At 44.5% G+C, this 13,065-nt stretch overlaps 1 protein-coding gene across 2 annotated transcripts in view; it reads right to left on the reverse strand.

Moving 5' to 3' along the window:
• The window catches only part of Rtkn2 (rhotekin 2), a 62,881-nt gene that overhangs the window by 30,238 nt on the left and 19,578 nt on the right, over positions 1-13,065 (reverse strand). For both annotated transcript variants that reach the window (XM_028780292.1, XM_028780291.1), the window contains exons 5-6: positions 12,018-12,135; positions 8,481-8,675 (exon numbers count right to left, since the gene is read on the reverse strand). In XM_028780292.1, the coding sequence (XP_028636125.1) occupies positions 8,481-8,675; positions 12,018-12,135 (313 nt within the window). The remainder of the gene's footprint in view (positions 1-8,480; positions 8,676-12,017; positions 12,136-13,065) is intronic.

A 13,065-nucleotide genomic window follows, 5' to 3' on the forward strand; every position in this document is an offset into this window, starting at 1 on the left:
TCTGCCTGCATGCTGCCATGCTTCCCGCCAGGATGATAATGGACCGAACCTCCCGAAACTGTAAGCCAGCCCCAAGTGAATGTTTCCCTTTATAAAAGTGGCCTTGGTCATGGTGTCTCTTCACAGCAATGAAAGCCTAAGACCAAGTAAAGGCCGGGGACCAAATACGACAAGTTGGAGAAAGTTGGAAAGCCGTGAGCAAAGGAGGCAGGCGAGGAACAGTAATTAAGACAATGGGAAAAAAAACAAAAAACAAGAACATGATGTCCAAGAAGACAAGTCAAAGAGCTACCTCACGGAGAGTGACCCCTGGGTTTATCCGGAAGGAAGACACCAATGAGCAAAACACCAAGTGTGGATGCCTCGCTGATCAAACAGGACTTCCTGTGGGCTGCGATTTGGGAGACAGGAGGAAGGTCAATTAAAAACGATCCAAGAGAACAAGAGGAGAAAAAAGGTGAGACAGGACTGGAAAGCATTTCCTGATTCGGAGAGCTATGGGGGTCCTTCAGCTGGCTGACGTATTTGGGAGATGATCAAGTAGAAGAGAAGCCCAGGGAAGCAGGAAGTGGGAAGAAATCCATCTCAATCACTGAGAAGACAGGTCCAGTGGGATCTACTACTCCAGCAGATGAGCCCTAGACACACACAGAGGCAAGTGGGCTGGTGGACTCCATGGAAGGCCGGCTTGTGAAGTCCCTGACAATCAAGAATGTCAACAGCACCCAAAACACAGGGGTCAGCCGTGAGAGAGGGAAAAGTCAAAGACCACAGAAACTAAAATGATGGTTGTGCCAGGAGCTGTCATGGTCAGTGGTTATCTGACTCAAAGAAAGAACAAGTTACTTTTTTCTTTAGCCTTCAGGAGTGCAGGTGTCAAAGTGATTTAAAAAACAAAACAAAACAAAAAACAATAACAAAGTATTTAACCAAGCCTGGTGCTCGCCTGTCTTAGGGTTTTACTGTTGTGAACAGACACCATGACCAAAGTAAGTCTTACAAAGGACATTTAATTGGGGCTGGCTTACAGGTTCAGAGGTTCAGTCCATTATCTTCAAGACGGGAACATGGCAGCGTCCAGGCAGACATGGTGCAGGAGGAGCTGAGAGTTCTACATCTTCATCTGAAGGCTGCTAGGAGAACACTGGTTTCCAGGCAGCTAGGATGAGGGTCTTAAAGCCATGCCCACACCTACTCCAGCAGGACCACACCTCCTAATAGTGCCACTCCTGGGGCCAAGCAGATACAAACCATCACATCACCCAAGGCAAGGGCAGGAGCCGGATTCCGAGGGAGGGAAGAGAGGTGACGGAGGGTAAAGGATCCTTGCTCTAAAGATCATCGGTGGTCCATGGTGATAAGACCTTGAGAACAACTGAAAGGTAAAAGGTCAAAGAGCATGGGAAGACTCTTGATGCTGTAGACCAGGCCAAGGTCAATGGAACAGACAAACTGTCTCTGTGTACACTAACTACAGGGAGGGAAAAGATCCAAGAGAGGGAGGAAGAAAGCAAACAAAAACCAAAACAAACAAAAACCAAAAATAAACAAATATGCCAGGGGTGTATATAGACACACTATATATAAGAAATTTTAGTATCTTACATATTTCTTATGTGCTTTTCTTAATATATATTATCATGATAATATATATATTTACGTATATCTGGAGATACTCTATAATTTATTCTTACTGACCACCACACACACACACCACTTGAGATCAGTCATTCCAACACAGCTAAGCTTCGTGTTCTTGCTGTGCACAGAAAAAAGCTACGGGGACCCTGTGCGTCTGTGCTTTTGGAGCACTGGAGAAAAGGTTTGTTATTTGTGTGGCCAATTAGGGTCAAAAGTATGCGAAGACCGAATTACAGACTTGAAGGTTTTTCTTCGGCTTTGTGTTAGGTTGCTTCTCCATTGCTGTGATGAACGCCATGACAAAATGGAACTTGGAGAGGAAAGGGTTTACATCATCCTATAGCTCACTGTCAGTCATGAAAGGAAGTCAGGGTAGGAACATGGAGGCAGGAACTGAGGGAGCGGCTTTGGAGGAAAGGCTATTTACTGGCTTAATCCATGAGGCTTGCTCAGTCTGCTTTCTTATATACCCCAGCACCACTTTCCCAGGGGATGGCACCACCCACAGTGGGCTGAGCCCTCTCACATTAATCACGCCTCCAACAGCTGAAACTGGATCGGACCAACAACCCCTTACCCAGCGCCTCCCCTTGATTCTAGTCCTGAAATTGATGTCACTTTCTTAGTGACCTGGGTGGTGTGGTTAGCGGTGTTAGCTGAAAACCACCTCTGAAAGTCAGTGGTTGGCAGAAAACCGTGACTACTTGCTTTCCTTTCCGGTACTCCAGAGGCAGCATCTCCCGGGGGTCCAGGTGAGCAGAGGGGCAGGGACTTCTGGCTCACCTTTGCAAAGGAAGAACATGAAGTTCAGAGAATGCAACTGGCTTGCTGGTGGCTAGCGAGAGGGCCCCCGTCTCATTTAACAACGTGCTTAAAATTAAGGGGCTCTTTTCAAGGAAAACACACAATGTAGTAACCACATTTTTACAAGAATCCTGACTAGCGACCTCTGAAGCTCCGGGAACCTCAGAACTTCTTTGCGGGATGCTTTCCAAGGCCAGTTGTACAGGGGAGCTGAGTGATCCCCTTAGTTAACTACAATAGCTTCTGCACCCCCAAACCTTTTGATAGTATTGTTTCAACTCATAGATGCTTCACTTACTGGAGATGTGTTAGGAGACATGGTTTTTTTGTTTTGTTTTGTTTTGTTTTTGAGACAGAGTTTCTCTGTGTAGTTCTGGCTGTCCTGGAACTCACTCTGTAGACCAGGCTGGCCTCGATCTCAGAAATCCGCCTGTCTTTGCCTCCCAAATGCTGGGATTACAGGCGTGTGCCACCACTGCCCGACTAGGAGACTTGTTTTATACCTTCGTTCTAATCTAAGATGTGGCATGGGGGATGCTTGGGAGATTCGGTTTTATTTTATGGGTACGTGTTTTGCCTGCATGGATATCTGTGCAACATTCGAATGCAGGACCCTCAGAGGCCAGAAGAGGATCTCAGGTACCCTAGTACTACGTTCACAGACAGAAGACCAGTGCTTTTAACCACTCAGCTGGCTCTCTTCACCCAGTAGCCTGTTTGTTGTGCTTTTAAATTTAGTTTGTCTTTTTAGTCAACTAAAATATCACAAATGATAGTACAGGTTTTGACAGAATTTTTTAAAAGCATGTTTGAACAATTGAAGAACACTGTCCTAGTCACCAAAATGTTCAAAAGCAGTTGATTCAGCTGTTGGGGGGGGGGGGAACTGGCAAGATCTAGCTGAAGAGATTTCGGTAAGCTTACATTCCACAGATAAGAGGAGGAAATGAGTCACGTCAGGGAACGTACTGAAAAATCGCCAAAAATGTTCACTGTCTTCTTTAAGCCCAACAATACCATTTTATGATGGTATTTGAAGTCGCTTCATTTTCAGCCCATGACTAATTACATGGGCATCTTCCAAACCAACAATGACTTCACTTGAGAAGCATTCTGGTCAGGATTAACAACTTGTCTCTAAAACATTACACTCACTCCTTTACCGAGTTCCCAAAAGTTTAATCAGCTACATTTTTCCTATCAAGTAGACTGATTGCTATAATATTGGGGGCGGGAGAGGAATCAAGGGGTATGGAAAATAAATACTATTTAGATGGTAGTCTGAAAAAAAAAATGGATTCTTGTCAAGAAAAAAAAATAGCTATATTTGGCCAGATCCCATCTCCTAGTTACATACTATTTTATAGACACTCATTTTGGTTAGAGGCTAAATAAGACCCGCAGTGGAAGTCTCAACATTGAACTTGATCTGTATTTTAAAAAGCAAAATATATCCTCTTACACTCTCTGAATACCAATGCTATGAACAAGCCCCTACCAAGTACCGAAGTGAATGTTTAGAGGGGCTGTGGGCTGTGTGTGAGCCAGCACACTCTATATTCAGACCTGAAGTGCTGGTCCTCAGAGGACAGGACTGGGTAAAATGCGATCCACTGTATTATCACGTCTTTTGACAGACTTTCGTGGTATAAAATAATCAAAGGCATGTAAACAAAATAAAACAACAACAACAACAACGAAACAACTCAGCATTCGAATTCATGGGCAAATAGTGGAGGCCAATTTTAAACCGAAGAATCAAGACTGGGATGCTCTTTCCTGAGAGCAGTAATGGAACACACAACGAGAAGCTCCCAAGAAAACCACTAGGCTTTGCAGAGAAATGCAGGCCAAACAAAGGGCCTAGCCTCATCTACATCATCGTCTACAAAATTACAAACGTGAGACCACATCTACATTGTATGTCCCTGGAGTGCTTCTATAAGAATTCAGAAAGGAAAACTCTAGGGAGAAGAGTAACGATAGCGTTAAGGTGCAGTTATTAAGTGCCTACTGTATACAAAGCCCAAGGATTAGCTTATCGAATTTCGTAATGATGGTCCTATGGGGTCAGATATCCCTGAGTCTCTGTCGTTACTCTCTTTGGGTTGGCCCAGGGGCAGGGAGTGTGATTATCTACCTTGGGTCACACAAACAGTAAGTGATAAACATATATATATATATATATATATATATATATATATATATATATATCTCATTGTCAAACAGCAAACTTTCACGTGTTTAGAACTCTACTTGCTTTCAGGGTGTCTGAACCCCCCTTAAAATGCCCTTGAGAGCAAGGGGCTTCATCTAAGCACCTCTGCCTTCCAGTAGAGACAAAGGGCATGAAATGCAGCAGGCAGGTGCAGCTGGAAGAGACCATGGAGGTTCTAGTCTTTCTTTCTTTCTTTTTTTTTGGTTTATCCGAGACAGGGTTTCTCTGCGTAGTCCTGGCTGTCCTGGAACTCACTCTGTAGACCAGGCTGACCTCGAACTCAGAAATCCGCCTGCCTCTGCCTCCCAAGTGCTGGGATTAAAGGCATGCGCCACCACTGCCCGGCTGGTTCTGGTCTTTCTTAAACAATGTTGCTCTTAAGAAATGTTACCCCTGGGGCTGGAGAGATGGCTCAGTGGTTAAGAGCACTGACTGCTCTTCCAGAGGTCCTGAGTTCAATTCCCAGCAACCACATGGTGGCTCACAACCATCTGTAATGTGATCTGATGCCCTCTTCTGGTGTGTCTGAAGACAGCTACAGTGTACTCACAATAAAATAAATAAATCTTTAAAAAAAAAAAAAAAGAAATGTTACCCCTGTACTAAATGGTTACCTCAGAAGTCTCTTTCAGATCTAACATATTTTGATCTGAAAGCATCTCTATAAAATAAGCATTGCTTCTACTACTTCAGTGCTCTGAATCAGATGTCCCCCACCCCACCGTCACCTCAACTCCCACAGTCTCTAGCATTTGAATGAGGTGATCCCAGTTGATGCACTGCTGTTTGGGGAGGTTTGGGAGGTGTGGCCTTGTTGGGGGAAGTGTGTTGGGTCACATGAGGGTGGGCACACTCTCTGTGCTTGGTGCTCTGGGATGTGAGCTCTCAGCTTCCCGATCCCGCCCGGATGTCTTTGCTCTACCGTCATGAACACTGTCTCCATGGACCTCAGAGCCAAAATAAATTCTCCCTTCTTTCTATAAGCTGGCCCAGTCACAGTGTATTATCCCAGCAATAGAAGAAGTAACCGATACAGATGCCTTATGACAGCGTTAAACCCGTTCCAGCAAAATCCAACAGGATTCCAATGGAAAATGAATATCTTAAGTCTTAGGTCTCAAGGAAGAAGAACCAAGAACCCCTGCCTTGGTTTTAACATCTGTGTTGGAGAGAATCTTCTAGGACTGCGGACCAGAAATTGAGATTCATTTATTCATGGATCAGAAAAATCAATTCAGTGACTCATAGATGCTATTTTGGTAAGTCTGAATAAACTATAATGAAAAATATACCTAACAGTATATTACAAACTATCCAGGGCTAACAGTGCTACCTGTTGGGCACTTTGCAGTTAGTCATAGCATACAGCATATTTCTTGGTTTGAGCCTCTATCAAAACAGTAAAAAAAAAAAAAAAAAAGCTGGGTGGTGTGACCTACACCTTTAATCCCAGCACTTGGGAGGCAGAGGCAGGCGGATTTCTGAGTTCGAGGCCAGCCTGGTCTACAGAGTGAGTTCCAGGACAGTCAGGGCTATACAGAGAAACCCTGTCTCGAAAAACAAAACAATGAAATGAAAACAAAACAAAAAGAAAAAGAAAAAGGAAGAAAGGAAGGAGGGAGGGAAAGAGAGGCAGAGGGTGGAAGGAAGGAAGGAAGGAAGGAAGGAAGGAAGGAAGGAAAGGAAAGAGGGAGGGAGGGAAGGAAGGAGGGAGGGAGGGAGGGGAAAAAAGAAAAGAAAAAGATGGAAAGGCACCAGAACCAGAGAATCTGGCATGGGAAGAGGTCTTAGCTAAAGTTTCATGACTGAGGTTCTCAGGATCAACACTTAGACTATTTCATGTCTGTGATTACAGAACCTTCAAGATATGCCGAAGAGCAAGCTCTATTAGCCATGCAAAGAGATTTCAGGAATGTGGCCGAGTCGACGCTTTCCCAATGAAACACAGACATAAAACCGTGTTTAAAGACCGCAGAGGAAGGAAATCAGGGCTCTGGTGAGAAATGCTGACTCTGGACTCAGCAGAAACAACCAAACAAACAAACAACCCCCACAGTGAATCAGGAACCCCGACTGAAGCACACAGCACGCACACCTCCAGCGATCAGCTTGGCGAAAGGATGCTCCAGTCACTCTGCAGGGTCCCCGTGATGCAGGAGGGAGAATTAGAACCGTAACATGGGAAAACACCAAAGTGTAAAAAAGTGAGAGCTCAGATAAAAGCCTGCTCACTTTTATGCTTGTAACCAAAACTTAGTCAAGTGTAAGTGGACTAATTTTCTATTGTTCCTCTCTCTCTCTCTCTCCTCTCCTTGACTGTCATTGCAGTTGCAGTCAGAGAATGTGTGAAGGTTAATTGTCTTCTCTTCAAGAGTGCTGGCTTATGGAGAATCGCAGGGCAACTGAACGGAACACCTATCCTGTGCCTGCCCTTCCCAAGGCTCAGGGATTAAGATAGAAAACAGGGCAGTAAAGGTCCAGGAGCCAGAGGCGGTGGACCACTGCACGGAAACCGTGTGTTCTGGACACAGCAAGGCAGCTGCTCATAGGAACTTGTGACAGCTGCGACATGCACAGGACCGGTGGAAGCCCAAGCTGGACCACATCCCAGCCTGGTGTGAGGGAGGTTGGACACACAGTCTCACCCCTTGCTGTGGAGCTATTGGCTACTGTTAGCTGCTAGCTAAAGAAAAAGACAGCATTCTTTAAGACTGCAGCCCCGGGTCAATCAACCAGGATCCAAGAATATTTTGGGCAGGACAAACTGGTCTGGAAGGATTTGTCGGGGGTGGGAAACGGGACATGAAGTTGTGTGAGTAAGAGGTAGGGGATGGACCTGGGGAGAGCTGTGGAAGAGGATGAGTTATGATCAAAACACCCTGCACCAAACTCTCCGAGAAGTAATTAAAAAGAAGAAGACACGCAGGGCAAATCTAGGGAGCCATCAGATTCATGTCTCCAGTGAAACACGGAATTATGGGCAACGGCTGCTAAAAGCGTCAAATAAAAGACAGGTAGCAAGCTTGATGATGGATGATAGATCAGCCTAGAAACACCTAGCTCAGAAGTGAGACAGAGAGCCCCTAACGGTGCACGGAGAAAACACACCGGCCTGAGAACCGGAATCCAACCAGTCCCTCGGATCCATCATAAGGGAATGGGAAATACAGGGGCCAGGGAAATGTTTTCAAAGCAGCACAGAGATACGATCAGCTAGATTCCAAATGCAGGCGCCCAGCAAAACCTGGTTTCCTCAATAAATGAGGCCAAGAGAAAACAGTGGATGGAACTGTAACCGACTATAGCAAGCCTAAAAGGCTCACTCACATGCGGTACTACCGACCTGATTTGAAAAGACACGCCTCAAAAGTATCATTTCGGGACTGTACAGTCTGAGACATACAGGCTACCAGGTCACATACGACTTATTTAATTTGTTAAGTGTGATAAAAATATATTGGTTTGTTAAGAACATTAAGAAAACAAAAGCATGACGCACATATAGAACTCCACTCAGCAGAGTCAGGTAGCAGATACTTGAATACACACACACACACACACACACACACACACACACACAGGCCGCTTTTGAGAAAAACATTTTGCCTTTCTGGTTAGACGTGGAATCCCCAAACGACTCAAAAGCGATTCGCCTGCCTTCCATCCTTCAAAGGAAGGGGCCAGGCGCATCTCACCCGGGTGAACACCACACAACCGAGTTCCCCTCCGTGGCAGGCTGTTTTTCCAGTTAAAGTACCAACGTATTATCGAAAGACAAGACTCTGGAATTCCACACACACTGTATTAGGAAGCTTACGCCACGGAGCTGACGAGCTCGCTCGCCTCTGGGTTCTCTTCCTGGAGCGCTGCGCTTATCTTCCTTCCCGTGGCTTTGCTGATGGACGTCTTCAGCTTTTTAGCCAGCTTTCTCGGCGTGTTGGTGATGGAAGATTCCTCGGCGCTGCAGCTGTAGACTTCTATCTTGACCTGGAAGTCTGGTCCTGCTTCGTTGCTGAAATCAAGAGCAGTTACAATGGCTCCGGAGTCTAATTCAACAGAGAACAAAACTAAAACCCCTTGGGTGTCTTTCCAATATTCAAAATCAGCGTTTAAACCATACGCAATGAGACACCGTGTCCATTTCTAAAGGCCTCAGTGGGTCACTATAATTTTTTAGAGCTGTTAGCTTCTAAACCAAAGTCTTGGGGAATGACCTTCCTTCCTTTCTTTCTTTCCTTCCTTCTTTCTTTCTTTCTTTCTTTCTCTCTCTTTCTTTCTTTTCTTTTTTTCTTCCTTTTTTGTAAAATACTTGGTAAGCAAGCAAGTGTGTGTACATGTACCCAAGTCCATTCCCCAGAATTTATTTTTTAAAAAAACCAGGCACAGCAGCATGGACCTGTAATCTCAGCGCTGGGGGAGGTGAAGGCAGGAAGATCCTTGGTGGTTGCTGGCCAGGCAGCCTAGCCTGATCAGTGAGCTCTAGGCCATGGAGAGACTGTCTTTAAAAACACAGTAGACAGGGCCCAAGGTCGTCCTCTGACCTCCAGATTCATGTGTACATATACGTATGAACATTCCCCATACACATACAAGAACACTCAACACTCAAAAAGAACCTGCATGTGTGTACATGCATGCACAACACACACAAACAGGCGAGGGCTTTGCTTCAGTCGAGCCAACGTAAGCAGGCAAAGTGCTCAAAAAAAAAAAAAAAAAGACTGAAACATTCTGACACTGCTGTTTCTCCTTTGCAGTTCTTTAATGCCGCCATTTTGTAAATGTTTCTATCATATGTGTAATTTCTGGAAATGACTACCTGTCCTGGATGGAATCTAGGAGATCTCAAATTCCCATTTGCCTTCATATCAAGTCAATCCACTGCCTCACCTTCGCCAATGGCTACCAACACTCCACTGTCGGGTTATAGAGGACCCCAAAACCAACATAAAGGGGTGTACGTGAAAGAGCAGGCTCCCAGAGGACAGGCTCTGTCTTCACAGAGCACTGTGTGCAAAAGTAGAGGGAACCTGATAGGACTTTACTCGAACCCATTCAGAAATTCTCTCGTTTGCCTAGGGAGATGGTTCAGTAGGTAGGTGCTTGCTGAACAAGCATCAGAACCTTAGCTTGGGTCCCCCAAAACCATAAATCGGATGTGGTGGCCTCTGTGAGGCCAGCTTGCCTGGTTATTCCTGTCTTATTCTAGGTACAAGGCGAGGGTCTACACCAGAGGTTTTCCTCTGACTGTCACACTGGCTCCATTTCACAAGTGCCCTCGAAGTCATACAAACATGTAGACAAAGAAGACAGACAGACAGACAGACAGACAGACAGACAGACGATACATACTCTGCAGTTTAGGTAGCTCAAAGACTGGCTTTACTCTTACCTGGTATGATAAATTACCATTAGCACAGAAAGCTACTGTGTTGCTACTAAAATGCAAAGCACAACACCAAGTGGCAGCACACGCCTTTAGCACTCGAGAGGCAGAGACAGGTGGATCTCTGTGAGTTCAAGGCCAGCCTGGTCTACAGAGCCAGTGCTGGCTCTGGTCTTCCAGGACAGCCAGAGCTACACAGAGAAACTCTGACAAAAAACAAAAAAACAAAAAACAAAAAACAAAAAACAAAAAACAAAAAACAAACAAACAAAAAACAACAAAAAACCCAACAAACAAACAAACAAACAAACAAACCCCCAAACCGCTAACAAACCAAACAACATCAAAACTACGTGAGAAACACACTTAGAACTGCATTCTTCTGTGGATGCCACCTGAAGACAGAAGGTAGTCTCAGTCCTGGGACTTTAAAATTCAAATGGCTAATCTACAGTTTGGATACGTCCAAGGACCAACGCAGCTATTTTTATAGTTTCTTACTTGGCAACGTCTAAACATACAATATTCCTGGTAATGAGTAACAAATGTCAATATTTAGAAGAAAACCAGAGATTCATAAATATTGAAGACTTATTAAAAACAAGCGTCGTAACAAAGAACACATTTTTTTTTTTTTTAACATTTAGAACATTTGTCAGCAGCTATTTTTAGGCCAATTTAAAATATTTATACCCCACAAATGCCAATAAATCGTATGTTGTCTTCCAAGTCGTTTGTATTGTTCTTCCCGTGGGGGGAGGGAGACACTCCCCCATCCCACCCCCACACAGGAATTTTTGTCTCTGTGGCAAAACATGAACAATGGCGGATTGATATAAAGACAGGCGACGACTAGTGAGTGGGATAATTTTGGCAGGGGGAGAAAAAGTCATTAGCAACATTGGAAATAGAAATAGAGATAAAGAGATAGCGCAGGAAATACACTTCAGTCTAAAGTGTACAAGAACTTGGGACTATTCCCGAGGCGGGATAGAACTAAATTCCGTTGGCTTAAGTACAACTTGTAAAACGGCCTGCGTTACTGCTAATAGTCCAGGGTAACATCCTATACAGTTACTCGGGGGCACTAGTTGTTGCAGAAGCCACAGAACGTTGTCTACTATGGTCCTGTCGGTGTGACGTGACTCCTCTGATATCTAAAGTGTCACCGGCCTTGGGCAAACGTGTGCCCCTGATTGCCTGTGGGCAGTTTGGGCAGCTATGACCACTTGATCTAGAAATGGCATCCTGAGGTCTCCCGAGAAACAAATCCCTCAGGGAGGCAGGCTAACAAAGACTTTGAGAGAGAGGCCAGGGAAAAACTCATGTTGGTTAAAAAAAAAAAAAACGATGTCCACGGCTACCTGAGAAAGCTGTCTCTGACTCTCTGTAGGATAGCCATAATGAACCTGCACAGAGCAGCACCAGAAAAGTGCCCTTAAGGTGGCCAAGGAGTTCTACACTGTTTGAGTACACGAGAAAAGCCGGCCATAAGAGAATGAATACCCTAAAATTCACCGTAAGAAGCGCTTAAGAGAATAGTTTGTAAGTAAGTTTGCTTTACCACTTCATTAGTTTTGTACTGAATTTCCTGTGAAGGAAAAGAAAAATCAACTTTATGCCCAAATTTGCTGTATTACATTAAGCCTCAAATCGAATTCTATCATACTCATAGGTTCGCTAGTGACAGACATATAAATATTAGCAGAGTCACTGAGTCAACTGTTTGCTTGCTAGTATGAATTGTAAGATTCCTATTTTATTCTGCATCTAATAAAGGGGGGTAACTTTTAAATATTTCCGAAGCTGCTGATGCTTTGAGAAAAAAAAAGAAAATCCAAGGCCCGTCAGGACATAGGCCATCAGAATTTAAAGACAGTAATTAGGCTTTCTTTACTGATAAGGAAAAAAAAAAAAAAGAGGCAGAACTTCAGATTTCACTCTCTGAGGATTAAGGATACTACTTACAATATGGTGACATTTTCAAAACATATATCTGTGATGGTCTGGTCCACGATCATCATATCGGTGTCAAACACGTCAGCTCCCATCCTGAACAAGCAAAAGATGGCGAAGCGTTCTGTGCCTAGAGGAGAGGCAGCGGTAGGAGCCGTCACAAGCAGGCCAAGAATCATGCCTGTGTGAGACACTCAGCGGTGGTCCCTCACCTCCCTCACCTCCCTCAAACCCAACCTCAAACCAAGAAGCATCAGAAATAGACATTGGCCCCTTGACGTGCCAAAGAGATCTCCGCAGTCAAATCTGATCACTTAGCAAACTTGATGCTCTCTTGGTCAATTTAGCACCAAGCTTCTAAATGATTCCCTCTGGCATCTGACGTCCAAGTGCTAAGAAAAGGTGATTTTTAAGGGCGGGTGCATCAACAGTGGCCAAACATCTTCCACCAAACTGTAAGCAAGGGAAGAAACGGCTTGAGAGTCCCAACACCCAAATGGCAGGCATGGGTACAAAAAAACAGCTGCTAGACTCTCCAATTTGGTGATGTTCTTAAAAATACCAGGTGATTAGAGGGCTAAATCCTCATTATGGAGAAAACGTAGCTCTTTAGGAAAGTTTATTCTCTACAGTAATCGCGAAAATTGACTCAAATCCCACAAGCATTCCTTGGTGAAGTGAATTATATATCCTAATTGAAAAAACAAACACTAACCTGATTTAGATTCTTCATGTAAAACTAATTATGCCTGATACCATTCAGCTTTCGGAATATGGACAAAGCCATCGTGGTAGACGAGGCAGATGAAGGGCTGCCGGGTCGCCCGGCTTTGCCTCGAACAGCTAGGGTACATTTCAGGTTAACGTCCGTGATCCAAACGATACACGGACTTGTGAAGGCTGCGTATTGCCAATGAAATGGTGCAGAAGAAAAAAAAAATCACACCAAGCTAAAAACCTTTCCTTACATCCTCTTAAATGATCTAGCAAAGCAAAGCTCAGATCTCCTGGATGAGAGAGAGAGAGAGAGAGAGAGAGAGAGAGAGAGAGAGAGAGAGAG

The sequence above is a fragment of the Grammomys surdaster genome, unplaced genomic scaffold (assembly GCF_004785775.1).
Source record: "Grammomys surdaster isolate TR1022 unplaced genomic scaffold, NIH_TR_1.0 367, whole genome shotgun sequence".
In the NCBI taxonomy this organism is placed as follows: Eukaryota; Metazoa; Chordata; class Mammalia; order Rodentia; family Muridae; genus Grammomys; species Grammomys surdaster.